General features: G+C 51.3%; 9 protein-coding genes across 9 annotated transcripts; 2 read left to right on the forward strand and 7 right to left on the reverse strand.

Moving 5' to 3' along the window:
- Positions 1–21: 21 nt before the first annotated feature.
- Positions 22–1836, reverse strand: BO72DRAFT_441125 (NADH-ubiquinone oxidoreductase subunit). The gene is made up of 9 exons (XM_040943472.1): positions 1570–1836; positions 1496–1509; positions 1368–1430; positions 1220–1314; positions 1071–1162; positions 880–1021; positions 669–827; positions 281–616; positions 22–230 (listed from the first exon to the last, which is right to left on the reverse strand). The coding sequence occupies exons 1-9, from the start codon at positions 1716–1718 to the stop codon at positions 132–134; spliced, it is 1149 nt and encodes a 382-aa protein (XP_040795857.1). The 5' UTR covers positions 1719–1836; the 3' UTR covers positions 22–131.
- A 290-nt stretch (positions 1837–2126) lies between these two features.
- BO72DRAFT_453310 (class I SAM-dependent methyltransferase) lies at positions 2127–3053 on the reverse strand. The gene has a single exon (XM_040945951.1). It carries the CDS (start codon positions 2841–2843, stop codon positions 2304–2306), a length of 540 nt encoding a protein of 179 aa, XP_040795858.1. The 5' UTR covers positions 2844–3053; the 3' UTR covers positions 2127–2303.
- A 651-nt stretch (positions 3054–3704) lies between these two features.
- Positions 3705–5467, forward strand: BO72DRAFT_532407 (proteasome regulatory particle lid subunit RPN9). The gene is made up of 3 exons (XM_040950429.1): positions 3705–4089; positions 4162–4397; positions 4469–5467. Exons 1-3 carry the CDS (start codon positions 3822–3824, stop codon positions 5108–5110), a joined length of 1146 nt encoding a protein of 381 aa, XP_040795859.1. The 5' UTR covers positions 3705–3821; the 3' UTR covers positions 5111–5467.
- A 59-nt stretch (positions 5468–5526) lies between these two features.
- On the reverse strand, positions 5527–9312 carry BO72DRAFT_390943 (Gaa1-domain-containing protein; the record flags this gene model as incomplete). The annotated part of the gene is made up of 10 exons (XM_040941827.1): positions 5527–6021; positions 6087–6979; positions 7068–7306; positions 7395–7686; positions 8185–8388; positions 8453–8574; positions 8630–8695; positions 8754–8835; positions 8914–9051; positions 9120–9312. 10 exons carry the CDS (start codon positions 9310–9312, stop codon positions 5527–5529), a joined length of 2724 nt encoding a protein of 907 aa, XP_040795860.1.
- A 607-nt stretch (positions 9313–9919) lies between these two features.
- On the reverse strand, positions 9920–10988 carry BO72DRAFT_453315 (dienelactone hydrolase family protein; the record flags this gene model as incomplete). Its single annotated transcript, XM_040945952.1, has 4 exons — positions 9920–10241; positions 10316–10433; positions 10505–10833; positions 10899–10988. Coding segments are annotated over 4 exons (740 nt in total), but the record flags the coding sequence as incomplete, so codon positions are not given.
- Positions 10989–11881: 893 nt separating this feature from the next.
- BO72DRAFT_453316 (Ytp1 family protein) lies at positions 11882–14565 on the reverse strand. The gene is made up of 4 exons (XM_040945953.1): positions 13813–14565; positions 13088–13734; positions 12331–13032; positions 11882–12268 (listed from the first exon to the last, which is right to left on the reverse strand). The coding sequence occupies exons 1-4, from the start codon at positions 14072–14074 to the stop codon at positions 12089–12091; spliced, it is 1791 nt and encodes a 596-aa protein (XP_040795862.1). The 5' UTR covers positions 14075–14565; the 3' UTR covers positions 11882–12088.
- Positions 14566–20769: 6204 nt separating this feature from the next.
- Positions 20770–21540, forward strand: BO72DRAFT_453323 (40S ribosomal protein uS14). The gene is made up of 5 exons (XM_040945954.1): positions 20770–20841; positions 20922–20945; positions 21086–21128; positions 21208–21264; positions 21521–21540. The coding sequence occupies exons 1-5, from the start codon at positions 20804–20806 to the stop codon at positions 21527–21529; spliced, it is 171 nt and encodes a 56-aa protein (XP_040795863.1). The 5' UTR covers positions 20770–20803; the 3' UTR covers positions 21530–21540.
- Positions 21541–23000: 1460 nt separating this feature from the next.
- On the reverse strand, positions 23001–24871 carry BO72DRAFT_501565 (putative ubiquitin C-terminal hydrolase Ubp8; the record flags this gene model as incomplete). Its single annotated transcript, XM_040948995.1, has 7 exons — positions 23001–23114; positions 23223–23426; positions 23485–23904; positions 23961–24289; positions 24344–24451; positions 24498–24734; positions 24802–24871. The coding sequence occupies 7 exons, from the start codon at positions 24869–24871 to the stop codon at positions 23001–23003; spliced, it is 1482 nt and encodes a 493-aa protein (XP_040795864.1).
- A 792-nt stretch (positions 24872–25663) lies between these two features.
- Positions 25664–27036, reverse strand: BO72DRAFT_453326 (DASH complex subunit DAM1). Its single transcript, XM_040945955.1, has 4 exons — positions 26520–27036; positions 26399–26450; positions 26296–26347; positions 25664–26222 (listed from the first exon to the last, which is right to left on the reverse strand). Exons 1-4 carry the CDS (start codon positions 26832–26834, stop codon positions 25997–25999), a joined length of 645 nt encoding a protein of 214 aa, XP_040795865.1. The 5' UTR covers positions 26835–27036; the 3' UTR covers positions 25664–25996.
- Positions 27037–27378: the final 342 nt, after the last annotated feature.

A 27378-nucleotide genomic window follows, 5' to 3' on the forward strand; every position in this document is an offset into this window, starting at 1 on the left:
TAGTGTTGGGTCTCGTGGATTCATAGGCGTTCATAACGAATATTGGATTAAGACACTTCTTAAAAGATACTTGAAGCAGCTACACAAGGAAATCAATGGGTCTAGCATGGTATGTACACTAAAGAAAAAGACTACTGGTCGTCGAGAACGTGCAGGTACTTCTTCTCCTCCTGTCTCTCCCGCTCCGTCGCGGGAGGAAGATCGTAGTAGGAGGAGCTACGGTATCCAAGCTGCGACAATTAGCCGGTGGTCCACACACCTCACGAAAGAACAAACTTACCAAGTAGTGGAAGGTCAGGTTGCTGATCTCAGCAGGCTCGATTCCAAGATCCTTGAAGGTCTTGGCGTTAGGGTCGATCACCTGGTCGATGAACTCGCGCTCAACCTCGTCGGCTGAGCCGATGGGCCACCAGAGATACTTGTTGAGGTAGTGGGCGAGGGGCTTCATGATGGCCTTGGGCACGTTCACGTGGCGGCGGTGCTTGACAATTTCCTTGTCCACCAGCTCCGCGATCTCGGCGGTCGAGTAGTTCTTGGGGCCGTAGAGCTCGAACGTCTGACCGACGGTGCTGTCATCGTGCAGCATAGCCTCGAGGGCAGCGCCGACATCAATGGCCTGTGCAAATTGTCAGCGCGACTCAAATCATGACTTGCTCAAAGCAACTTACGTGCACCGGCCAGTAGCGCTCCTGCATGTGGTTGGAAGTGAAGACGTTGGTCGCACGAGCGAGCTTGTGAAGGAGGTTGTCCTCGAAACCGAACATGGGCGCGGGGCGGACGATGGTGGTCTCAGGGTAGATAGAGCGAGCAATCTCCTCACCCCAGGCCTGCAGCAGTCAGCACCTATTCGTCAGCGGGACAAAAACCCAACAAACGAACCTTGGTAGCGAAGAACTCGGAGGGAGAGTCCCGGTTAGCGTTGTAGGAAGAGACGTGAATGAAGCGATCAACATCGTACTTGGCAACAGCCTCGACAATGCGCTCCGTTCCATCGACGTGAACGTCGTTGTAAGTGAAGTTCCTGTGTGGAGATTAGTATGGCGCATTCAAGATAGACTTATGATACTAACTTGGTAGGATATTGGCGACCAACAAGGTTGTAGACAACATCGGAATGGCGCACAGCCTCCTCAATGGACTGAGTGTTGCGCAAATCGTATTCCTGCCGGACCGCCGAGTTAGAGACTCGATTACCATGCTCGAAACGAAGGTGTCATACGATGAAAGTAATCCGACCGAGATCACCAGTGACCTTCAAGTGTCTCTTCGTCATCTCCTCACGGTAGGGGACAACAACGCTGCATCCCTGACGAGCTATCTCGGCGTCAGTCTCTAGCTCTTTCGAATCGACCATGGGCCCAACCTACCGAGCTTATTGACGATGTAACGACCGAGGAAACCAGTAGCACCGAAGACAGTGGCGGTGTGACCTAGATGATATGAGCTTTCTGGCGCCGACGCGAGCGGATAATGAAACGAGCAGAGGGCGAAGTACCTCCCAGAGACGACCTGCGGCAGGCAAAAGTTAGCATTATCCCACGACCATGACCCCGGTACATGCGCTCTTACCGTCCACCTTGAACCTTCAAGATCGGCTTTCCAGTCCGAGTAATGGCAACATCCTGGAGGTTGCGGCGCTGGACCTGGAACTGAACCCTAGGGGCGGGGACGAAGGCCCTCGAGGCCATGGCGGAATTGGCGGCCCGGCAGCTCTGCATGGTCTCAGTTCTGCTTGCGAATCTGATGAGACCACCGGTATGCGTCCGGATCGGTGGTTGGCGATGGACAATGGGGTGGTAGAGGGGAGAGAGCCAAGCTCGACGTCAGGACTTGTGCTCACAGCTGGTAGATGTTGAAAGTCGCTGTCCAGAATAACCTTGGAGCGGGCACGGGACTCTGGCGCTAGTCCCTTTTCGGCCCACTCCCTGGCCGATTTGCACCTTCTTCAATTGTCCGATCTCCCTCCGTGTTGCCTACAATGCTCTGGAAATGACTGTCAATATGTAGGATTGTGATCCTACAGTCGCCTTACTCGAGCACCTCGAATATTTATCCATTCGACCACCTGTCATGTTCAATCCTAACCCCGAACACTTGATCTCCTGCCGGATCGCGTCTGACTATTCGCGAAATATGATTGGTTGACTGACTTACAGCGTCATGGCGCATCTACTACGACGCAACTTAGACTACCTATTGGTCTGGTGTCGAAAAGAACGTACAGTACCCAAACTGGCGAAAGCAAAGCATGCATCATACTCGGTTCATTACTCTTTGGACAGCAACCATATCACTAACATTGTTCAGCAGCGCTGTCCCCGAGCAAGGAATAGGGCTTTTGGCAGCTTCTGATGAACCTTGAACGCCATCTTATGCTCCAACACCTCCCTTTGAAAACCCAGGCCTACTCCGGCTTCTTCAAAGAGCTGCTGGATGCGCTCTAGTGTGAAACCATGGCTGCCGATTGTGTGTTCGGCGTCGCCAAAGTCAAGCTTCCCATGAGCTGAATCATGCTGCTCGTCATGGTGGTGGTGGTGGTGACGGTGATGGTGATGGCCATGATGGTCGTGGTGGCCCTCTTCTGCCAGGATCTCTAGGACCAAAAGCACACCACCTTTCTTGAGGCGCTCACTCAACCGCGCCAAGGCCAGCTCGGGATTCTCAAAGTGGTGCAGCGCCATGCTGACCACCACAAGGTCGAAATTGGTGTATTCATCTGCGGACAGTTCCTCCGATACAGACTCGGCGAGAAGATCAGCTTTGACTCCAGTCATCTTGTCTGCTAGACCCGCTTCCTTCGCATTTTTGTTGAACTCGCTGATCATGCCATCTGAAACATCCATGCCGACGATCTTGCTTACGAAGGGAGCTAGAGTCTGTGGGTTGTCAGCTTCGTTTCTTTGATATAGCTGATGCCATAGGGTTGGAAAGTTACCATGGATATAGGACCCGGTCCGCAGGCATACTCGAGCATCTTGATCTCCTTACCCCGGCCAGACTCCGTGTCGGTCCAGGTATCACTGATCCACGCACGGCGGTTAAGGACCTCTGCGCAATTCTTCTTAATGAAATCCTTGAATTCGTCATTGTAGGTACTAGCCATCTTGCTATATATTGCATAAGTACCTTGCCTGTTCATCCCAGGAGCTTGTCACTTACTCGAAGTACTGGCGGTTTTTCTCGGTGAAGTCAGACATGATGATGGTATTGATTGGACAATGGTACAGAGGCAGAGGTATTAATAACTTGGGCCGATTGGAAGATAATAGGAATAAATAGATCAATTGATGGTTGCATAAGAGTCCTCTATGAATAGAACAATACGCCCCTATTTATACCTTTTTTTCTGAGCCAAAAAGCTTTGGGTACCCTAGTTGTAGATGGCCCAGAGGGCTGCTCGGAGAGATATCGGACACTTATTGCTACCATTCTGGGGTTGTAGTAGAGACTCAAGTCTGGATTGGTCCATCCGAGTAGTATTGTCAACATTAACCCATACCAAGAGATGCTATACAATTCAAGAGCCAAAGTATGTTCTGGGTACAAGGACGGATGGTAGTTTCGGAAAACATTCATGCTTGATGTTTGTTACTGGAATTGATGATGATGACGACGTAGATGGGGATCGATGTCATGTGCCTCACCGCCCGAGCATCAAGGCGGATGTTCACCTCAGCTCCGCTGCGCTGCCACCTTCAGATCAGCTTCCTTCTATCTTCCCCATCTCCGATTGACGTACCCCCACCTCTCACGACCCTTGATTCCTTCTTGATTCCTCTCTCCTACCCTTGTCCCACATCCCATCATCCCCCGGTTCCATCATGGAGAACCAAAGGATCACCGATTTCCTCGCCGACCAGCTCCAGCAAGCTCCCGAACAGAGCCAGGCCTTGTTCCTGACCTTCGAAGACTACTGGGAGCGCAAGCTATGGCACCAACTTACCGATTCCTTGATTGAATTCTTCCAGCTACCAGAGAGCGGCCCCCAGCGACTACCAATATTCAAGAACTTCGTCCTCAGCTTCGCCGACAGAATCAACCAGCTCAAGTTCGTCTCGCTGGGGTTGATGGCATCGACGGAGTGTGCAGGTCTGTTTCAACAGCGCCCCAGTAGCTTCCGACGAGCTCCAAACTGACCAAACCTGGGCGGATCGTACACAGATGACAAAGAACGCCTCTCTTTCCTCACATCGCTGGCCGACAAGGTCAACAAGCCCGATAGCCAAGATGCTTACATCTACGCCCTCGCCGACGTCGCCAACGTCAAGCAACGACTACAGGACCTGGACGGGGCACAGAAGGACCTGGAGGTCTGCCAAAAAGTGCTAGATACCTTCGACTCGGTTGAGACCGTTGTGCACGCTTCCTTCTACAAAGTCAACGCGGACTACTACCACGTAAGGGGACACCCTTCGCTATCTCCGCACCCTTTCCCCTCCCCCACTAACAAAGCTCCCAAAAACGACAGGCCAAACAAGAATTCGCCTCCTTCTACAAGAACGCCCTCCTCTACCTCGCGTGCATCAACCTGGAGGACCTCAGCGACGCGGAGCGGGTGTCGCGGGCCTACAACCTCAGCGTGGCGGCGCTGGTGTCGGAGACGATCTACAACTTCGGCGAGCTGCTGCTGCACCCGATCCTGGACTCGCTGAGCGCGACGCCGCACGGCTGGCTGCGCGACCTGCTGTTCGCCTTCAACCGGGGGGACCTGACCGCCTACGACGTGCTGGCCGGCAACGTCGCCAAGAACCAGCTGCTGGAGCAGCACCGCCTCTTCCTGTACCAGAAGATCTCGCTCTCCGCGCTGACGGAGATGGTCTTCCGCCGCCCGCCCCACGACCGCAACCTGACCTTCGCCGCCATCTCCGCCGAGACCAAGGTCAAGCCCCAGGAGATAGAGCACCTGATCATGAAGGCCCTCTCGCTGGGCCTGCTCAGGGGCGCCATCGACCAGGTCGCCCAGGTCGCCCAGATCCACTGGGTCCAGCCCAAGGTCCTGGACATGAAGCAGATCGAGGGCATGCGCAACCGCCTCAAGGACTGGGATGCCGGCGTCAACCAGCTGGGCCACTGGATCGAGGGGGTCGGCAAGGATGTGTGGGCGGCTTGATAAAATGAGATAATTTCCAAAGATTAGAACCAGATACCTTAACAACTTCAGTACCGTCACAACAACAGCCATGCTATGTCCCACCACCTGTTTCTCATGCCTCCCTAATCATTTACTCTTCCAACCCCTCATAACGTGAGAACAGTAACTCATCTGCAGTTCATGTACGAAGTACTAGACCTTTTCCATATGTCACTTACCATATCTCAAAGCGTATGGAATGGCACCTCCCCACTTGAATCCGACACCATAACAGATATCCAGGAAAAATCCGAACCACATAGAAGTACGACGAGGGAATTCCATAGTAGCCCTAAAAAGATTTATACTATACTATACAAAGCGTTCAAGCAGACGAGCAAGTAAAGCAAAGCCATCTGTATAATGCTCTACCTAACCTTCAGACACAAGAAGCTCTAGAATAGGGAGAACCCCAACAAAGCACACCCAGTCACCCAGGCGGGCCACCAGACACACCAGACCACCACCTGGGTCCACATGCCCCAGACGTCCCACCCGAAGGCCGCCTGCGTGAGGACCGTCTCCACGTCGACCCCGACATACCGGCACGCCACGAGAAGGACGACGGGCGGGGACAGCACGTTCAAGAGGACGAGGCCGGCGACGGCGAGCACGGCCCGCAGGGGGCGGGAGGCGGTGCGCGGGTCGATGCGGTTGACGAAGCTGAGCGGGGTGCAGAGGAGACCCATCATGAAGGACAGGGAGAAGTTGAGGGTGGCGAGCGTGGAGAGGAAGAGGCCGAGGACGAGGAGCGAGAACGATTTGATGAGCAGGGATTGTTGCGACTGTTCCCGCAGGGTGGTCGTCAGGCCGCGGGTGAGGGAGGCTGCGAGTGCGATGGGCAGGATGGCGTTGATGGCGATGCTGGCGTAGGTTGCGGTTGGGTAGTACTTGTGGTTTGAGGTTAGCATGTGAGGTCTTTCTGGTCAGAGAAAGGGTAAGGACGGGCACGAACCTGGTGGTGGATATTGTTGAAAATGTAGAGAGGGATGAGACCGAGGAGGTGGAGGCCGACGACAAGGGTGAGCGGCAGGGCAAGTTGTCGCTCGATGATGCTGTTAGAGTCGTTTTTGACGGCTGGTTGCTGCGCGGTGTTCGCACCGGACTTCTCCGTCGAAACAGCCACTTGCTTATTCGTCTCTCCTGCGCTTACTGCTGGAGGCTTGACGGCAGTTTGCTCCGAGCCGAAATAATATCCCGTCCGCAGCCAGAGTGCGATGGCCATAATGGTGAAGTTTCCGGCGATCAGCATGGCACTGGGTAGATAGGTACCGATGCTGACGAAGCGGTTGGTCTGCATGAGCAGATAGAAGAAGAAGCTCTGATGGAGATGCTCCAGGAGATTGTTCAAACTGCGACAGAGACCCTCGATGGTACGGCCCAATGCCATCTCATCCTGCCAACCGTCGCCCTTGGGCTGCAGCGTGATGGCGTCGATATGGTATGGCATGAAACTGCTATGCGCACCCGTCGCGTAGCCGAAGCCCTGCTTGACCATGCCTCGCAGAATCGTCTGCAGCCGCATCTCATAGCTGTCATTGTGGTCCCACATTTCTTGCAAATTGGAACCAATACCCATTTGGCCACCAGCAATCGATACAGCCGTGTTGAACAGGTCCAGATTGGGCAGCTGGCCGTTGACACCATCGTAAAGAATATGAAGTGATTCAAATCGATGATCGAAGGGATACTCAATGACCAAGCCTCCCTGCAACGCGCCGCTCTTCAATGGCAGCGGCTGCACAAATGCCGGTTGCATATCATGGTAGGCGTCAATCCACGCCTGGGTGCCCGATTTACTATCCGGTGGGAACACGAAGATGATATCCTTCGACCATAAGGACCAACCTGTAAGGCGTAAACCCGGTCAGCAAAAATGGAAACGTCTTCTGCTGCTGCTGCTCCGCTGGACGAAGCCGGAAAATCAATCACGCACGTTTAAAGTATCCCGCCAGCGTCAGCGCAAGGCTTACACCATTCAGATTCAGTTCGTCATCGGCAGTTCTCCAGGCCGCGACAAGCACAATGGCTTCAGTAGCGTCACCCCGCGGTGCTTGGATAATCGCGTAGACATTCTGCCCCTGATGAGTGATCCCCGATGAGGTGTACTCGTACTTCTGCGTCGCGACTTTGAGTCCTGCAGCTCGCAAGATCGACTGGACCTTATCGGAAACACTGAGTTCGAATTGAAAACCTCCATCAGTAAGACATGGCCTTTCTCAACGGAGCGGAAAGGGTTATTGGGCAGAGAAAGTGAACATACGCCGGGGTAAATTCGTCGTTTCTGCTGTCTTGCTCACTTAGCGTCTGGCGCTCCAGGATCGCCTCTAGCTCCTTCTTGTATCCCCGGAAGATGTGCTGTTCACTGCCGGAGAAATATGCGTGGACCTGACCGGGCAAGAGCGCGTTTTCGGAGATGTACGTTTGGCGGGAGTAATCGTTGAGGGGAAGGAGGAGCAGCCAGACGACGCCTGCAACGATGCAGAGGAAGGAGAGAATATGCGGCAGGTGGACGAAGAGGAAATGGGGATTGCTCCGCAGTTTGCGGATTGCGGCTGCCATGGTTCTTGTGTCAGCATGAGTTTGAATCGATCCGAGGTGTTGATTCGCCCGCGGTGGGCAATCCGGGGTAAACAAGGTGGTGATGGTAGCAATCGGGGATAAGCAGGGCCGATAGAGAATGGCAAGAAGCACGCAGAAACTCTTCTCACTAGTGCCCGTGGTATTGAGCCATACTCACATTTTAGAGCCATGGAGGTTGCGACATCTAGGGACTCCGTCCCATGGAAGAGTTGTTGATGCTACAGCTGAACGGGTACGGAGCCATCAATCGGCGGCGATTTGGCCAGAGCAGCCCGCGGATTTACGTCAGCCGCTAAGTTAACTATTGTTGATATGATTGACACCAAGCAATGCAATCACATTAAATAATATTCACTCCTTCCATAACTAGCTTTTACACATTACAAAGAAATCCACGTATAGTAGAATGTATAATATATGCACAAGAATGATAGGCTAGAGGATAACCCGTCTACTGAGTTCTCAAGCACCCAGACGCTGCGAGGAGCCCAGATAGCTCATGGGAGTCGCCCTCTCGCCCCCGGCAGTCGTGGTCGGAAGAACACCATACCGACCAAATGTCTTCTGGTCCACCGAGACATAGTGTGGCAGTCTTCCCAGCAGGTTCAACTTCCCTTCAATCCATCTCAGAACCTTCTCAGGGGGGACGAAAACTTTCAGGTACCCGAGACCGACTAATCCAGTCCGTTAGAAAAGTGGAAACCAGAAGCAAGCAGGTGCACAAGGCAGAGTACTTACACAGATAACCCACGAAGATGGCGCAGAGATGGCCCAGGAGACTCGCATTCTGGACGAAAATCGAGACCAGGCCACAAGCAAACAGGGGGGAGGTCCACGTAGGGATCTTGTACGGCCCAAGGCTGACGGATCGTCAGTTCAGAGTCCAATGCATAAGTTCCGAAATTTTTGACCTACCTGAAGTACGGGTTGGATTTAAAGGTTCTTATGGCTTCTGACCCCAAGAGCAAGAAGACCCAAACACTGAAAGATCTGTTAGACGCCCCTCGAGAACCCTCAATACCAGGCCAGAGTCACTCACCTGGCACCAAAAACTTCGGTATTTCTGTGCAAGACGAATCTCTCCATCAGAATATACGCGCCCGCCGGAAAAGTCGAAAGAGCTGATGTGTAGTCACCGCAGTTAGTGTCTCTGCTGTAGCAACAAAGCCGGAGTATGGTCGGGGCTAAATTTGACTTACGGCCAAAGAACAGAGCGACTGCAGTCAATGTGCCATGCTCGGCCTCGAACCGCTCCAACAATGGGGTGAGAGCCAGGAGATTCAGGAAGGCATGGAAGAATCCGAAGTGGATGAATGGGTATGTGTTAAGTCGATACACTGTGTTCTCATGTCAGATGTACGTTGTCCTTGTGTACTCCTTGCAGGAGTCTGGAGGCTGTTCATACTGGTGCCAATGTTGATTTCCTCTGGTATCAGCGAACCCCATTGCTTAACACTCCACACCGTCTGCAATTCGAGTAACCAGAACACGATAATCGCTAAGAGCACAAGCCGAGTGAAAAGAGGGAGGCGAAGAACGTAGGACCGGACCCTCGATGGGTTGAACGGCAGTGGCGGTAAAGCGGCCGGAGTAGCCATGATGTTGGGTATTCGAGTTGTAGATCACAAATTATTATATTAAAGCACAGAGACGAGCTAGACCGTGGAGCTTGAGATTTAGACACCAATGTTGTCTCTATGGAATGAGGGCCGGTCGAGACTTTTGCAGGCGTCAAGCACACGGTCGTTCGAGGGGGCAGTGGATCGGTTCGGTAGTGGACGCTGTCTGTCAAGGAGAGACTGGTGATCCGAGCTGGGGCGAGAGTCGACGTTTGGAAAGGTGTAGCGATAGATCAAGGGTGTAAAAGATGACTGCTTTCGTCAGCCCGACACGCCACGGGAAGAGATGAGAGGTAAACACGCGACAGGGTCGCAAGAAGCCAGCAATCAAGCCCGCACGAAGCAAAGGGGGACATACAATCGACAAATTAGCGCAATTGCCCCGCAAGTCAGGGGAAAGGAAAAATCCACCGGCGCAGTGCTTCCTCAAGTGTGTTTGTTGGCTCTTCTCGCTCCGGGACAGTAAACGCTGACTTGTTCTCGCCGACGGCCTTTTCCCCAGCGCCAACCACCGGGGTCACGTGGAACAATCCATTCTGTCAAAGATGCTCGATCTTACTCTCAACTTACTTCAACCATTGCAGGCGTCTATAATAAAGAAATGCAGCATAACTGAAGCCTGTCATTACTCATGTCTGTTCATTGACTAATGATGGAAATTCTAAGGGCATCCGGGCCCACATTATGTACAGTACATTTAAGCATTTACAGGTACTGGCGGAACCAGGCAATGGCCTGGCAGAAAGCCTGCTCCTTAGCCCACTTGAAGTGCTTGTTGCTAAGGTCGGCACGAACAGCGAAACCGTGGGAGACGCCGCTGAACAGGTTGATCTGCCAGGGCTGACCAGTCTTGATCAGGGTGCCCTCGGACTCGTGACGAAGCTCGGTGGTGAAGATGGTGTCGATCTCTGTTTGAAGATGGGGTGAATTAGCAACGAATTAGGATGCGAGAGGGCTCCACTACGAGAGCATAGAAGCTTACCAGCAGCAGCAATGGAGAGAGGACCGGTGATAGCGCCGAGCTCCTCGTGGGTAACGAAAGAAGGGTGGGCATTGAAGCCAACATCGACCTTGCCCTCCTTCATGAAGCGGCAGACGTACTAATGCACATTATACTGTTAGCATGTCTACAATGTACAGCGACTGGCTCATCACTGAAGTGAGGGCTCACCTTGGCACCGAAGCAGTAGCCGACAGCAGCAAGTCTCTTAACACCCAAGTCACCCTTGACGTACTTGATGGCAGCCTCGACGATAGGGTCAACGTTGGCAGGCTGGTGGTTAGGGAACCAAGCGCCAATGTCGAATTTTCCGGCCTCCATCTCGGCGACGGGGATGGCGTCGCCATTGAACAGGTCGGGGATCACGCAAAGGTAGCCATTGGCAGCGTACTCATCAGCGAGCAGCTTGGCGTTGTTGAAGAGACCGAAAATGTCACTCAGGAAGAGAACAGCCTTCTCGGGGGTCTTGTTGTCCTTGGGGTAGGTGATGTAGTAGTCCACTGCAGCATAGACCCTGTCAGTGGGATCATTCCCTGCACACAAGAGCCTGGTAAAGGCAACCTACCGCCATTGACGTTCTTGACCTCACCAACGGGGGTGCCTTCGTGCTTGAAGCCCTGGGCACAGCAAGCTCCGGGAGGGTTGGACGCCATTGTGATGTGTAAAGGTTGGTGGGGGGGAAGAAGGGTGGATGCTCTGAAAGAGGTACTAAGATATGAAAAATGGTTGGATACCAGGAAAGCCAAACGGTGAGATACGGCTGGATATATACCCTGAATTTGCCCCGAATTGGAGTAATTTGCGCATACAGTGGCTTCGAGATTCCCCTCTATTGCCCCCCCACTTGTTGCCCCTCCTAGGGAAAGGTTCCCACGGTTATATTAGGCAAGCCACCGAATGGCGTGGTCCTTACTAATCCTCGAATTCACCTGACATCATGGATCGACTCTAGAATTTCCGTCGCAAAGCAGCATATTGCAGCCTGTTCTCTTCGAATTTCCACATTTCGTGTGATGAAGCAACTGACTATAACATCAAACATGTTTCTCTGTTTGTGAAACCATTCATATGTGAGATAATTGAGACAGTGATAATTCAACCGGCCACTTGCCAAATTGCCGAGGCGGCAAGTTCCTCGTGCCGACGTCGGGCCAATCGTCGCCATTCTCTTTTTCTTTTGCTGCCCACTCTTTTTCTTTTGGCTAAGCTTTGGTAGGCTTCGGACTTATCGGCTTAGCCCCGGGATCAGCATCTGTACAGCTACTATGTATTACTACAATTGCCCGGCAGCAGGGCAAGTCTCAAACATGTTTATAGAAATACTTCACATATCTCGTCACCGAGTCAAACTCAAAACAAGTCGGGACCAATTCTGCACATAGTACTAAATGTTCATATATTAAGCCCTGATTGTCAGGTATCAACTTGCTAACTAAATGGCCATCATATCCTCCTCATTATTGCCTGAAAGGTTCAAGCAGATCATTCATTCGTGGTAATCACATTAAGACAAGATTCATCGCAGAAAGGCCGTGGTAAACGGGGTCATGTTCATCGTCAGGGCTCAAATCCTGCGCTCCAACACCAGGCCGAAGGATAAACGATATCCGTGGGGGGTATAATGCTGTAGAAAGCAAATCTTTTTTTGGTGTGTGGTTCTTACTCGTGCATCCTCATCCGTAGAGTGCTCCTGAGCTGTCTTTAGAGAGCGTCTCTCAGCAAGCACAGTATACACGACGTAGATAATATTTTCACTCAGGCGGGGAACTGATAAGGTGGCAGCTGGGGGCGGGATTCCCGCTTCACCGCCCAGGCTTTGAGGGCGATCGAGAGGATCTCGTAGGCCATAACAAAGGCGGTCAAGCCCATGGTGACAGTGAACACAAACATCGCATCGAGGTCGTAGTATTCCATGGCCTGAATCACGCTGCGTGTCTGCACAAAAGTTAGCTAATTGATTCCTAGCTTTAAGGCATTGTCGCCAGCGAACAACTTACACTAAGCATGAAAACCAAGCCACCAGAAATGAGGCAGAAGGAAGCCACGATCTCAGTTGGCGGACGAGCAGGCAGGTAGGAGGTAGGTGGCTTCAGGTACATCAGGACATAAGTCACACCCCGAGCAAGCGCAAATCCGACGAGAAGGTTGCCCCACTGCTTGTGCACCATTGTTGATACCATGCTGTCTTGGTGGTGAGAACCCATCATCATGCCCAGAAGAAGGATAATCAATGCAGGCATAGGGTTGAGGGAAACGCCCTGAGTGTCAGGAAGCTGCCAAGCAGTATCGCTGGAGGCGTGAGCGTTCATGTGGGATGGATATTGCAAGACAGTGCTGTTCAACCAGCTCTTGACGCGTTTCGACTCGAAAAGCATGCCACACAATCCACCACCGAAGAACATGATGGAGATCGAGACATGCTCAAAGTCGGTCGCAGTCCACTTGCCGCCCCATCCTGTGAGATGCTCCAGAAACATGTTACTCGCACCATAGAGGAATATCACAAACGACTCAGTGAACTCTCCAGTGGGGACTTTGGCCTTCCATTTACCAACAATAGCGCTGGACGGTTTCACATTCCAGGCCCAGCCGAGATCTGCCCAACAGCCAAGCATTCGTCCTAGTGTCAACAGACCGTACCACACGAAGATTCCACCCTTGATGAAGTGCGCAAGACCGTTGAAAACTTCCTTGCCGCGCTGTGTCACACGTTAGCGAGAGCTGTTCACACAATTATTGAAGCGATGATCATACCATAATACCGCCGTAAGTCACAAAGCCAGTCACAAGAGCGACAAAGCCGAAAGGCAGAATGATCCTGTCGATGATCTTATAGATGACCGAAAGGACGCGGAGCACACGGTTGGACACCATGCCCGGCACACGGCTGGCCAGGAAGCGGTCAATAATGGGGATGCGCATGGGTCTGTGTGACTGAGGGGGGTTTTCAGGGACAGGGTCCTCGGGTTTTTCGAAGCCGTCGTACTCGTCCGATGCGGACGCACACGATGGCGACTCTGGACAGTGGATCGAGGATGAATTTCTCTCAGTTCCCTGCCCGCTATCTCTCGACCAACGATATGAGTGACGAGGGCCAGTAGGGAAGGTGTCGTGGCTATCGGCCATTTCATCGGTCGACACAGGAAGGAAAGCTGCGCGTTCATAGGAGCTGTCTTCCGTCTCCCCTCGTCCGGCATAAGCGAATATCAGCGACATAATCACTTGAGCGCTGATAACCCAGGTCGCGATCCAGCCAATCTTGTGATGGGCGTTGTTTTCGTACAGATCCGGGGTCTGGCTGTTGTAGATTATTCCGACAAGCATTCCAATCGCATTTAACAACAGGAAGAGGAATTGCGACGGCAAGGCAAAGCGGGATCGTCCGACACTGAGCATGACCGCTGCAAACTCTTTGTTAGCCTCGCGTGCGCCTGGCTTGCGAGATGGAGATCTGATTTGGAAGCAGGAAAAGAACTTACCGATTGGGAGGATGAAGCACCAGGCAGCTACCATTAGACCGATGTGCGCCATGATTGCGCCGCTATGCTTGCCATAGGCAAAATAACTCATAGGCGAGTCGTCCGTCGACTCTGTGTTTTCCTTTGGTTGCGAATCGTGGCTGGACATGTCCATGCCGCTGTCCATGTGCATTCCCTCATCATCTCCATGCGGAATAGCATTCGCAACTGAGATTAGTAAGAAGGACGCCGCGAGCGCGGCACGGAAAGCTCGCTGCCACATGAGCGCAAGCTTAAATCCGGTTTGCGACAAGAATGAAATGCGACAAAAGGGAAATTATGGAGCGCAAGTGCTACGAGCTTGCTTGGACACCCGACAACGGTTTCCTAGACCGAGGAGACAGCACCTCCAGAATGAGGAAGAGAGTTGTCAGCTGAGGTGGTAGGGTTGCTGTGTATGCAAAGGACCGACGGTCGAGTGCGGTGCGGTGGGAGAGCGGACTGGAAGTATAAGAACCAAGAGCTCAAGGGAACCCCAACTGGTGGCTTATGGATGATCCAAGGACTGAAGGGAGAAGAAAATAAAGAGCTGGAAAGCAAGAGGGTTGCGCCAGACTTTTTAATCAGGTCATTACACATCATTACCGACATTCACGCTGTGTTCAAGTTGCTGGTTGGGTCTTGGGTCTTCGTTCGTCTTCCTTTTCGGAGCTGGCGGGGATAGCCATGCAACAAATCCGAAAGGCCGTGGAAACAACAGCCTCGCTCGAGCACCGGGTACCGGAAGGAGTGGAGCAGAAGGTCACTGATGAGTATTAGTCTACTGGGAGCTCTGCAGTGGAGTGGCTAGGTTACCTAGTACTAGTACGTAGGGGTCACTCGGTGCTTTTTTTTTCTTCTTATTTTTCCATAAACTAATTAACCCATCAGCTTTTGAGTAAGTACGAGGAAGTACCTCATTGGATAAATAGCTATAGATTCATCCAGAAACACTTGGTCTACCAATGGTCCAGTTTACTGCTACAGGTGTGTCTTCATTGTTCTTATTCAGTGCTTCCCGCTCGTCATCATGAGGTGTCTCTCAGTACGGTAGAATTAGTGAGCATTATTTTTTGTTGGCACTAAGTGACTAGATGATCGCTGGAACGATCATTAGTTCCATTTCTGGAACCTTAATTTTCTCTTTTTTCCTTTCTTTTCTCACTTTCCTTTTTTTTTTTTTTTTTTTTTTTTCCTTTTCTCTTTCCTTCCAGACTTGCCGAGTTTTCCATCTTGATCGACTGGCAATGTTATAGTACGCGCCTGGTAACTTGTCCTTCGCTAAGCTCCTCTCTGTGCTCAGCATCATTGCTCCTGACTCATGATGAGCACTAATGAGTAAGACTTGATCTTAGTTAAAGCAAATGTGCTGGCACATGATAAGTCAGATTTAGGGTGATACTTCCAATCGAAAAGGTATCATTGGATCACTTAGGGAGAGACAAAATCTAACAAAGGTTTTGGGGAGTGCTTCGGCTCTCGGAAGGCCGGAGCAGCTGGGAGAAGGAGCGAGTTCTGGGCAATGAAGTCATGCCGGGCTGAAGGTGCCGTGGAAAATGACCTCATTCCAAGGTACCGAACTGTTAGCGCCGGGTCTAGAGCGGACTCTCTTTAACCCTGTCTGGCCGAGCTTATTGTTCATGTGCCTTGAACTAACTACTCAATCTAACTCATTCTTACTCATGGTGTTAAGCTGTCGGCGACTGGGCGACTGAACGACTCTGTTGCCTATACACTTTATTGGGATTCTCGACTGCTGTTCCATATGATCTGGCTCTGCCTCATATAGACAGACATATTGATACAGTTGTTATGACAGGAGATTATTGATAGTATCGCGAGCTAGAACCCTCCTTCTTTACTCTCCGAGGACGAAGGCATGCTGGTCTCTATACTCCAACCTTCACATCCCGAAAACCATTTACTTCTCAAGTGTGTTCAGCTCATGTGACTGTTCATTCCAGGCGACTTGTGCTCCAAAGTTGCTGACCATCCCCGCATTCTAATATATTGGTGGCAACCCATGAAATCTGAGAGACACCGGTCTCTCCCAACTTGGAATGTTCCGATACGACATGATCTCGATAGTCTCTAGCCGCGTGGGAGCCTCTAGCCGCGTGGGAAGACTGACTCCTGTCTAACATGTTCTGTTAGAGTGAGCCCATATTTTCACACGCTTCTTATCCGGCCCAATAAAAACAAGTTTCTATCCTGACAGCTACCTAGTAGCTATTCACACGAGTGGGGAACAGCGATACGACTTCGAATGATAACCACTTGTCTCTCCTATAGCTGATAGAGTGCCGGTATCGAATCAGATCGCGGAGTAGGTCTTAAGCAGTGAAGCCATCCAACGCTCCCCTTGCATGATACTACTTTTGCGTGGTGGAGTCACGGGAGCTAAAGGCAGTGTAGCAAGGCTCCAGGCTGCTTCATAACTAGGTACTGTCTACCATAAATGTATACACTGCTGGATTCGAAGTCGCACCCGGAGAGATAGGTGCGCAAGTCCAATCCTAAACTGCTTACGAGCTACGAAAGGCATCTGAGAAGCTCCTGTGTACTCCAAGCATGGACACGCATTGTTAAATAGACATTGTCCAAGTCTCCGTGTTTGTTTATTGTCGGTGATTGGCTAGGGCGAAGTATACCTTGATTGTTGACAAGTCAAGTAAGTCCCTTAATTTCGATCTCTATGGTCTGATCGTCGACAATTTGGGTACTATGTACATCCTGGTGTAGCGTGACATCTTTGAGCAGCTTGTCACACTTTAACAATTTTGTCTTAGAGTGAGGGGAGAGGTAGAGGTATAGTACCTGCCGTAAACAATCACACAGTGCATGGATGTGCTGGCGTGAAGAGCTGATATGTGAGCCTTTAGCGACGATCTTCAACCATGCAGGCAAGCCAGCGACTCAGTATCTCTGATGCCTGAACTTGACGACTCACGGATAGGTGAACTGTTGACTCTACGTCTAAATTTAAGTGATAGACAGTAGGCTCCAATGATTCCGGTCAGAATCTAGAGCCTATGCGGCCTCGTATTGTGAGGGAGCTGGCAGTTTTGTTGTTCATTGTTGCATTAATGATACTTCATGTACTCAGTACTTGTGTTGGACGGGTCGACCGCCAACAAGCGTCGATCTCTTTATCTGCGTATAGTGAGTGATCCCTCGGAAACAGACCCCACCCTGCGGGGCTCTCGCACGTTGGGCGCCCAGCCCTGTTCGCGTCTGTGTGCCGTCTGGTCTGTCTGGTCTTTGTTCCTCTTGCTCTCTCTCTCTCGTCTGACAACCCAACTGGCGATCGTGGCTTGGCGTCACCTTTTAGCACGGACTTAAGGAAGCACCTGCATCCGCGCTCTTCCGCCAGAGCGCCAGAGCGCCTTCTTGCGGGTAGTCTGGAAGGGAGGCTGGCTTGACCGCCTTGAGATCGACGGAGCCCGTCGAGGAGCTGTCATCGTGTGAACAGCCCTGCCGTTGATACATAATGAGCTCATTGCAGCTACTTCGCAGGTGGGTAGGGCTGGGAAAACCACCGCGCAGTGGAGAGTGATTTGGAACAACCACGTCGAATCCGAGCTGGTTAAGCAAGATTGGTAACATGCAGGACTGGAAAGACCGGAAGAAGAAAAAAGAAGGTGAAAAAAATGATGTTATTCAAAAGCCGGGCGAACCAAGCTGCCAAAGGACTAGACTCAAGCTATGGGAAACCGACACAGACCAGTCCCCTAAGCAGGCACAACAACCCACCAAACGACACGCACCGGTTCTTCTTGGAGACACGCCCACCGCGCCGCAAACCAGCAACTCGCATGACCTGGTGGAATATCCCGTCTCGTTTCTTTTTGACTTCTCAAGAATAATAATATTTGATACCTAATTGTGTGCCGTTCCCACTTGATGCCGAGTCGCCGAGATTCCTCTGCACGCGCTTACCTATGCGCATCGTATGACTCATTGAAATACGCCTGGAACTCGGATCGGATATCATCTGCAGGTTGCTGGAAGATGCTTTGACATCATCGAGCGATAACTATGGCAGCATCATATGAGCTGATTCCTCGCATATTGACCTGCTTTTGGGAGATGGGACTTTGACATCGCTATCTGCATGGAATCCAGTATTGATTTGGCTGGCCTCTTTGTTTGTTGAGCTTTGTTGAGCTTGAGCCTAGAGGGCAATCCCCGCAATATGCCGGGCATCAGAGCAGCAAGCATTACCGTCTTGGACCATCCGTGCTGCCAGCCTCATGAGGACCCGCCCGCTACGGCCATCCCCGATAAGATTCATGCATGTTTAGTGCAGTGCACAGAGCCGTGTGCACAAATCCCGAGCCCCTTCGCTAGGGTCTACCTGTACGGAGTACATCGAGGACAGCTGACAGCCAACAAACTCATTTCTGGATGATGTTATTTAGCACCACCGGGCTCCAGAGTCATTAATGCATAAGAGTGCGTTCATTGCTGCCTACCATCGTCCCCGAAGCACTGCCGCCCTCAACTGTGTGCTATACAGTAGATACCCTACTCGGGTGTAGGGTTCAAGTATGCCAGGATTCAGTCGATTTCCAACCATTACAAGTGGGACCGACCGACTTTCCCATAAACCATCCAATCAAGTCCCCGATAGATCCTTTTTGGGGCTCTCATCACGACGGGAATCTTCTTTCCCCTTCATGCGGACGGGGCGTATTATTAATACAAGTCGAGTTTGACTGGAAAGGAAAGATTTTTTTCCCTCTTCCTTGAGAATTCAGATATAACCAATGGGGTAAGCAAAACACGAACGGGGTCAGTCCGAAGACACGCCCTTGGGGAACTAATGTGAATCAGTATCTTGTTGAGAAGGAGGATGATTTTCTTTGCTAATGGGGCTGATCGAAGCTGGGTCTTTCCCGCCATTATCATTATCAGCACATGGACGATCTGGACATCTATGATCTCTAGGATATTTGGTTTCTGAGCATTTTTCTATGCTTGAGAATTGCAAGCCAGAAATGATCTGGCTTTCTAACAAAACCGAAACAATAAACAATAAACAATAATAAAGTCAGCATACTGTGATGTTCCCGTTCAACTCTGCCTTGGACAACAAAAGTCAAGCACTCCACCCGTACTTCCCGAACCCTTCCCTTAAAGAGGTAGGATGCAACGAGGGGAGCGGGAGAACAAAACCGGCCAAAAACTACTAAAGTCGGCAATTCGGCATCGATCCAAACAACCACGACGTTGAATGGATGGACCAAAATGCTTTGCCTTGGATTTGAAGAAGAAAACGACATGGGCCAGGCGGGTAAATCTCCGAAAGTCGCCGTTACAGCTACACTTCAATATGGTCAAATCCCCGAACCCTCCCCCTCTCCCCAATCTAAACCCCGATGCAGAATTGGCAATTGGTATTATTGCATCCCACTAGCATGGCATGACGGGAAAGCGCGGCGGCTGCGGAAAGGCGCGAAAATCGGACCTGCTGGCCCTGGATTCTGGCCTTGAAGTCTTGTCACTTACAATAGCACCGATACCTCAATGGCAGCTGACCTTGGAGAACGGCAATCGCTTTTTTTTTTTTTCGAGGCCCATTTTGGACGAAGCTAGCGGGTGGTCCCGTCCGCAAGTGGTCTCCGGCGAAGCGAGCAGAGCAAGTCAGTCTATGTCGGGTTTATCTCGGATCAAAAGGATGATGCTTCCAGTCTTTTACTCCTTTTGGTCATGCTACACAATGCGTAACGGATATACGGGATTAGACGGTGGTTTCTATGCATTTGGCCATGTTAGTTATTGAAAGTTTGGTCCAGTTGTCGGAGTCTTGGACTAGAAGTCTGGAGGATCAACAACCTGAGGATCCATGCCGATCTTCGTATACTGCAGTGCAGACGGACTATCTTTTGGTGGACAATCTTGATAACCACCCACTGGTCGCTTTGCAGCCAATACAATTATTGCGAGGTATAACTAGAACCCTTGGAGATGCAGCCCGTGACTGGGGCAATCGATAGCCTTTCCTTGAAGGGCTTCATATTGCTGTGTGGAGGGGTTTAGGTATCTGGGGTGTGAAGAACTAGTCTAACAAGCACCACGATTACCACTTCGCCCGCTTCTCTTGAGGAGATCAGCCTAGTTTTTCTATTAGTTCCTCAGCAAACATTGTTCTATCGTGCACGATTGGACTCTGATATGCTGATCGACATGCACACACAGACTGCGCCCGTGACTCCAGACTTACGCCATACTAGAAGCCTGCAATGGTAAGGAGTTCGGTGCCCTCAATTGTCGCGATTGAGGCCCTCCTTGTAGCGTGTGCGCCTTCCTAGCCTGTCCTTCCTGCCTAGGACAGGTAACATCTTCTTTTGCAAATACCTACCCCTGGAGTAGCAATATCTACTGCCTTCAATTAAAGAGTTCCATCCATTTTCAGATTCTGCATCAACTTGTTAAGACCATTCCGCCTATGATTCGGGTCACCGCTTGTCGTCGCCATCCAGTCAGCAAAAGACTTCGGGAGTATCAACATCAGAAAACAGACAAGAGAGTGTCTGTCCAGTATGAAGAGCATTATAGCTCTAGGTTGACTGAGAAACCAAGACATCTTGACTCCGCGTGAACATTTGGCCTCTCTAAGGCCGTCTCATGTATACTCCCCCCCCCCAAAGCCAGTGACAGGAAGGATGATGATAAGCGAGGCCCGGAAAGGCGGAGGGAAACCCGCCGGCGCCTCCCTCACCGCCCGTCTCTCCATTCCCCGTCGATCAACCAGATTGTGATCATGTGATTGAGCAGCCCAAACAGGCTTAGTGGCCCGCAAGCGAGGTGGTCCGAGCCCGCCGACCGGGCAAGCGCAGGAAAGCACACAACGGAATTTCAACCCTAGCCTTTTTGTCTGAATCCCCTCAACGCCCAGCCGACGACAAATCCGCCTGCCCAAACACCCGACCTCATCCCCCAGGTTTTCTCTCGCCTCAGAAAATTCAAGATGACTCACGAGTCTGTTTGGTACAGCCGTCCCCGCCAGTAAGTGCTCCCTGTTCGACGCGATCCGATTGAAAAATTGAGGGTATATTTCGTGAGACTAACGGAGATTCGTTGTATAGGTTCGGCAAGGGCTCCCGTGGATGGTGTGTTTAATCCCCCTGAAATCTGGAAACTGCGAAGAGAAACGATCAAAAGAGGAGGGGAATCACGCGACGAACTGGAATGCCAAAATGAAGGAACACCCAATGGACAAATGACTGATTTATGCTCGATTAAAATACAGCCGTGTCTGCTCCCACCGCGCCGGTCTCATCCGCAAGTACGGGGTATGGAACACCTGATATACTCTTAGTTGGATCGATTCGAATCTTTGGGACTGGTGAACTGATTGAGAATGCATTACAGATGAACATCTGCCGTCAGTGCTTCCGTGAGAAGGCCTCGGACATCGGTTTCTACAAGGTTGGTTTTCATCTTCACCTACACACCTTGCTCTACCATGCAACCTGCGCCCGCGATTGGAGGATACACATCATTGCTTGCGACCGTGGAAATGGACTCGACATACTCAACACCGGAGGAAAGGGGAATCAAAACAATATAACGACGAGAAGACAAGTTCGAAAGGGCGACGGCACACATGGATATCCTGCACATCACACAACATGCACACACCAACCCACCCGAACAACCTTAGCTAATGCCTCACCTCCTTCAGTTCCGTTAAATTCCTTCCTTCTTCCGAATTCAATTTTCCTTTGTTCACGACGGATCTCTTTCACGTGCTCGGGCGCTCGGTACCAAAATGAAGTGATGAAATGGAGAGGAGGAATTCTTCCTTTTCTTGTTCTCTCTCTTTCGAACAACTCCAGAGAATCGCCGCGAATCCTTGAACTTCTCTACAACCCCCCAATCCGCTCGGACAATGGCTTAGGATTTGCTCTTGAAAACAAAGCAAATTCCGGACTGGGGACTCATCTGGTACTCGGGGAGGATTTTGAATTTTTTAGAGAGCGGAGAAACGAGAGAAAAACAAGAAATGAAATCTTAAAAATTGAGGGATGCTTCATCTGCTTTTCTTTTCTTGCTGTGTTCCCCAACAATGCCTTCGGACAACTTGATCGATCGTCTGGGTTGGTTTTTTGCGATGCAAGCGAGTCACCGCATGGGGTCTGGCTGGCATATCTAAGCGTGGGCTCCGTCCCGTTGGGGCTGCTTCGTGCTGGACTGATCCCTATCGTGTGCATTATGGGACCCTTCTCCATCTGTCCTGTGGTCTTTGCGGTTCCTCCGATGTCTTGATCGTAGTGGTTAAGTTGGAGACCGCATCGCCCGTCTCGTAGTGTAGTTGAATGCCCGCGGCGCCCCTGAACAATACTGTACCCATTTAGCTCTAGCCAGGCACCCACCTGACACCGTACTGTGCTATCGGATTGGAACCTCGGTAGCTCCAAAGGAGCCAGTCCACAAGCCAATCACAGACCCCAGTTTGGATGGAAGTATACATTCTTCTTTCCCTTCAAGGTTCAAGTTGCTAAATACTAGGTATGCTACCGAAGACCCCATATCGGATGCAAGCCATATCCCAAAATAGCCTCCACAACGCTGGAGAAAAAAGACCCCCAAGAAAGACATGCAGAGGATACTTCCTTGCCCGCCCTACCTCCCTACCAACCTATCTCCTATCACGTATCAACCAGAGCTCAAAAAGGGTTTCTAACGAGTGCAAATAGTGCTATGGCTATGAATCATATGCTATGCCGATTTGGAAATTTCACCGCCCCCCAAACTCATTCATACAGTGTATGCGAAAGACAAAAGTAGACACGGAACTGAGTGAAAAAAAAAAAAAAAAAAAAAAAACCAAGTGGGCAATACAACACGGGGGGGGATGATCTAACTCCATGGTCCCGGACCCAGGTTTCATACTCCAGGAGGGATTTTGGTGCTGGAAACTGGAGTCACTTAAGAACAGACTGCGATGTGGGTCACCAAAGTAATAAGTCAGAATATAAGAATGAATGGCAAAAGGTCCGCCGTGAATGGAATTGGGAATAGTGGGAGGGATTATTGAGCTATCGATGATGATGATGACGATATGTACCGGGATGGGGAATCGATGCGGCAGGTTTCAGGGGGTGTGAGGTAGAAGATGAATATGTAAAGGAAAGAGCCTGAGAGCAACTAGACGTGTGTTGTTAGTGTGGTGCAGAGGCCAGGGATCGGAGGTTGTAGAATAGGAGGTAGGCGTCTGCGTTGAGGACGTCTGCCTCGGCCACTGGTGTTACTTGGTCGTCGTTGAAGAGCATCCACTGCTTGTTTTGGTTTGGGGTTAGTAGTTAGGCGAAGAGGGTGACGGGATGAAGGAAGGATTGAGAGGGGCGGAAGTGCATTGGAAGGATCAAGGGGAGAAGTCTTACCTCGTCTCCTTGGCGGCAGTAAACGTAATAGTGACCCGAATCCAGCTTGCCCTTGTGCACGACGGCGGATGAGAGGTCATACATGAAGCGTGCTTTGTCAACCTTGGAGTGTGGATTCGTCGTGTACGGGAGCATGTTGATGGAAAGCGGAAATTCAATCCGGCCTTCGAGTTTCTCGGAGACAGAGGCGCTGTGCTCGAATCGCTGGGATTTTTGGGTTAGTCTAGACTGGTAAGGATTTGTGGGGGTTGGAAAGTTGTACCTTGAGCTGCATGCATAAGATGGCCGGCAGTTTCTTGATCCGCAACTGCTTGGTCGCCTTCTGAGAGCCCCCGTTGCACTGGCTGCAGTTGTATACGCCTGCCATGAGCTTCTCCGGGGAGGTGAAACTCTCAAGGCAACCACTCAGCGTTGGGGTCGACGAACCAACCCCACCACCCATGGCTCGTTTCTTCACCTGTACATCGAGGCTGAGGTCCACCATCGGGTCCTCGGTTTTGGTGACATTGCCACACTTGTCGCATGTCACGCTACTACGGAGCTTGCCGTAGAATGTCTTGTGGAAGAAGCAAGGACATCCCTTCTGGTGGTTCTCGTGGTGGTCCTCGGTGCTTGCATGGAGTTTATCCACGAGGAATTGATAGTACTCGTGAGCGTCCTGTTGCTGATAGCCGGCTAGTGTCTGTAGTGCATGACATGTTAGCGAGACTATTAGAATGAAAACCATGGTGCACATACGGGACTCGAGCGCCATGACGCCACAAGAAGATTCAAAGCAGTAAACCCTTCGGCCTTGTCGATGCTGTTGAAGTCGGCAAATGCTTCAGCGACTGCACAGCCTACACAGTCGGGAATAGTACAGTCATGCGGCTGGTGACCATCTCCTAGAAAATATGTGCTGAGGATTGGATCGTGTAGGAGAGTCTGCAGGATGACATTCAGATAACAGGTCTGGCCCAAGTTGAACAAGCCCCTGACGCCCTGTTTTGCGCAGGGACGTTTGGTGGCATTGCTCCGAATGTATAGCTCATCTGCTGAACTATCGCTAAATCGACGTTTCTTGGCGACTGTGTGCGATTTTAGCGCCCATGGCAATGAGTCCGGTGAGCGCGCATGCTTACCTTGCAAGGCACTTTCTGCTGCGGAGCAGCGCAGTCTTTCCAGCCCATGATCGAAGACAAAGTCCCCGCAGCCCTGACAATAGAGATTGCGAGCTCGAGAATCCATGACTAGGAGGGTCAGTGGTTGGCCGCGCACTCGGCGAAGATGACTTACAGAATGAGTGACCCGTCTTATCGGTGTGAGCTTGCCGCTCGCTCATCAAGCAGGTTTCTGAACATGTCAAGCAAATATACTTGGGCTTTAAGAACCCGTGGGCCTTTGAACGAGCATTCTTAATGAGTCCGTCCACAGGCTTGGGCAAGACCGCCAGGGAGTTATGCGCCTTGATAAAGGAGCTCTTGAACTGCTCCGCCGTGTTGGCATCTTGTCCTATCTGGGTGGCCAGGTGCTCTTTCGTAGAGATATCAGCAATCAATACCATATTTCAGACAATGCATGGTCTAGAGGGTGTACATACCGCAGCCGAATTCGGCCTCCGAGAGCAATGAGACAGAGACCACACTGGCCACGGTCGCTACGGTCGCCATGACGGATCCGACGCACGACACAGGGGGTTTTCACAAAGAGCGCAAGAAAGTCAAACCGGCACAGCCAAGGTCAAGACTCTATGAATCAAGAGAAGAGGAGAGGGGTGATGTTCAGCAGGTCAACTGCAGATCAGAGAGGATCCATGCATTGCAGCACTGGGGAAGGTCTAGGTGTCATCCACATCAGTATTGTCTGTGAATCAGGCCAAGAAACAAGGACTGGGAGGAAGTATTTGATAATTTGTAACACGGATCACAGTACCTTATGAGATCCAATATAAAGACAGTGGGGATACTGAATAGATCAGCTCCGCAATAGAGTAAAGGTTGCAGCAGCCCGTGAGTGACACACTGGAGAGACTCCGCCAGCCACCGGAGGGTTCCGCTGTCGGGGATCGGAAGCGGGTGGATTCAGTCTGGACGGAGCTTCTTGTCCAGCCTTGCTTCGGCAATAATCCTTCCCACCACGAACCAGAAGTCCTGAGAGGCTTATAGAATGAAGAGCATGCGAGAGTAAGACTATTATAGAGCAATGATCCCAGAGACAGACAATTACAGAACGTCCTGGGTCTCGTTGCTGAGGAGGCGCAAGAAGCAGGTCAGGTCAGATCTTTTTTTGCGCAAGGGTCGACCGCGGCTGCTCCGGCGGCGATAAGACGCCGGATCCTCACTTGATCCGAGATCGCCTCCTGCGCCAATTTGTACGAAGTAACACATCACCTGAAGTGCAATAATACACCTTTTCGCAACAAGGCCAACTACCATTCACCTACGAAAGTCACTCCTCACAATAGAATGTTGTGTACATTGTCTACAATGCAAATCGAGCATTGAAGAGCTATCGTGAGACTAATCTACCAACACACAATCTAAAAACCTGTGTATACCAATTTTCCTGTGCTTGTCAAGCAGTATCGTATACCAAGATCGGTCAGCGCAGTCTGCTTCGCAGGCACCATCGCAACATCTTCACGACCTAGATCGTCCTATGTGTGCGGGTCTTTGTCCTCGCCGGGCCTGCCAGTCGCGTGGGATAGCGGCCAAGAGCGTGCACCCCTGTATGCGCATAAGTTTTTTGCCGTAATTCATGTCGCTTCTCATGTCCTCATTCACTGCTGCTCTTGATCACCGAATGCCTCTTCCCCGGGGCAGTGCACTGGGCCGGGATCCTCGGCTAGAGCCTCTTGTAGCATATCGCCCAGTTGTCGAGCCGCGCGTTCCTCTAGTGGCCCCTCTGGTTGTTCCTCTGGTGGTTCCTCTTGTAGATCCGCGCGAAGAAGCCGGGATCCTTGGCGTGGGCTTGGAAGAGATCATGCTCGGTGGGTTTTCGACAAACGAGGTATCCGTAGTCCTAAGGTCAAAGAATGTGTTCAGTATGATAGCGAAAAGGAGAAGGAAAGAGGCGGAAACTCCGGGCGACTTACATGAAAGTCATTTCTGCGTCATTGGTCGCTTGCGCTGCCTCCGCTTCAGCTGCTATTGAGTGTCAATATCTCATACTCGGGAAATTAAACAATGGAGCTGTACCGCTTTGCATCTCCGCTTGCTTTGCCCTCCGGAATGATTCTGCGATCGGTGCCTGAGATGAATGAGCAAATTGACCATCGTGAAATACGGATCAGACTATTGCGGTTGAGCAGTCTCATACCTCTGGAAAATCCACACAGAAGGCATTCATGTTCATTCCGTACAAGAAACTGGCGAAGCTTTCGCTGAATCGTGTCAAGCTCTCATGCATTAATTGGAGATGCATGAAGTTGGCTTCTAGATCCGCCATCGAGTCTGCGAGTTCCGCGAACTGGGGTTCCAACGCATTGATGGCGGGTTGTGTATAGCCAGCATTGCCAATACTGCTTCCATATCCATGGGCTTCGCGGAACGAGGAGCGTGAACTGGGTCGCAAGGGGGTCGTGGGTCGAGAAGAGGGCCGAGGGCGCGATGCTGAGCGAGAAAACGCATCCATGATGACCGTGGTTGGCTGAATTGAGATCCGAGGGTCAGGATAGAGATCAGATGCTTGCGATACGGCACTGCGCAGCGCACAATTGAGGCAGAGAGTGGATTGAATATTCAGCTATCTCGGAAGTTTGTTCCTCAGATGAATGTCTTGAATCGGCGTGATAATTCTGATAGATCGTAGGTTTGTTGACGGTTGCAAGGTTCGGTGCGGGCGGCGGGCGGCGGGCGGGCTGTTGTTGATTCCCCCGCTTTGGGAAGGTGCGGTCACTGGACCAGTTGGACAGGCTGTGGATCATTGATGCCATATCCATCAGGCCCTAAGCCAGATCGCTGCCTGGACCAGGTTAGTGTTCAACTAATTAATGGGATGGGCCCGACTATAATTAGGGATCTCTGGAGGATCCCAAGTCCCCTGGCTAAGCAAAAGGAAGAGAACACACGAGTGCAAGACTATCTCAGATAGGAAAGCCCGGATAATTCGACCGCAACAACTCTCCTCATAATCTCATTTCATCCCCACCCTCAGTTAGTGGCCCCCTCCTCCCCCC

This window comes from Aspergillus fijiensis (genome assembly GCF_003184825.1).
Source record: "Aspergillus fijiensis CBS 313.89 unplaced genomic scaffold BO72scaffold_88, whole genome shotgun sequence".
Classification (NCBI taxonomy): domain Eukaryota; kingdom Fungi; phylum Ascomycota; class Eurotiomycetes; order Eurotiales; family Aspergillaceae; genus Aspergillus; species Aspergillus fijiensis.

Coding starts and splice junctions, on each gene's coding strand:
- BO72DRAFT_441125 (XM_040943472.1), bottom strand. CDS start 1,718: ATGCAGAGCTGCCGGGCCGCCAATTCCGCCATGGCCTCGAGGGCCTTC. Junction 1,315..1,367: donor TTACATCGTCAATAAGCTCG/GTAGGTTGGGCC, acceptor ACGCCGAGATAG/CTCGTCAGGGATGCAGCGTT. Junction 617..668: donor AGCGCTACTGGCCGGTGCAC/GTAAGTTGCTTT, acceptor CAATTTGCACAG/GCCATTGATGTCGGCGCTGC.
- BO72DRAFT_453323 (XM_040945954.1), top strand. CDS start 20,804: ATGACTCACGAGTCTGTTTGGTACAGCCGTCCCCGCCA. Junction 20,842..20,921: donor TGGTACAGCCGTCCCCGCCA/GTAAGTGCTCCC, acceptor TTCGTTGTATAG/GTTCGGCAAGGGCTCCCGTG. Junction 20,946..21,085: donor GGCAAGGGCTCCCGTGGATG/GTGTGTTTAATC, acceptor ATTAAAATACAG/CCGTGTCTGCTCCCACCGCG.
- BO72DRAFT_532407 (XM_040950429.1), top strand. CDS start 3,822: ATGGAGAACCAAAGGATCACCGATTTCCTCGCCGACCAGCTCCAGCAA. Junction 4,090..4,161: donor GGCATCGACGGAGTGTGCAG/GTCTGTTTCAAC, acceptor GATCGTACACAG/ATGACAAAGAACGCCTCTCT. Junction 4,398..4,468: donor TCAACGCGGACTACTACCAC/GTAAGGGGACAC, acceptor CAAAAACGACAG/GCCAAACAAGAATTCGCCTC.
- BO72DRAFT_453310 (XM_040945951.1), bottom strand. CDS start 2,843: ATGGATGTTTCAGATGGCATGATCAGCGAGTTCAACAAAAATGCGAAG.
- BO72DRAFT_453316 (XM_040945953.1), bottom strand. CDS start 14,074: ATGTGGCAGCGAGCTTTCCGTGCCGCGCTCGCGGCGTCCTTCTTACTA. Junction 13,033..13,087: donor TGACTTACGGCGGTATTATG/GTATGATCATCG, acceptor CGTGTGACACAG/CGCGGCAAGGAAGTTTTCAA. Junction 12,269..12,330: donor GCTTGGTTTTCATGCTTAGT/GTAAGTTGTTCG, acceptor ACTTTTGTGCAG/ACACGCAGCGTGATTCAGGC.
- BO72DRAFT_453326 (XM_040945955.1), bottom strand. CDS start 26,834: ATGGATGCGTTTTCTCGCTCAGCATCGCGCCCTCGGCCCTCTTCTCGA. Junction 26,451..26,519: donor TCTGTGTGGATTTTCCAGAG/GTATGAGACTGC, acceptor CATTCATCTCAG/GCACCGATCGCAGAATCATT. Junction 26,223..26,295: donor GACGCAGAAATGACTTTCAT/GTAAGTCGCCCG, acceptor CTTTGACCTTAG/GACTACGGATACCTCGTTTG.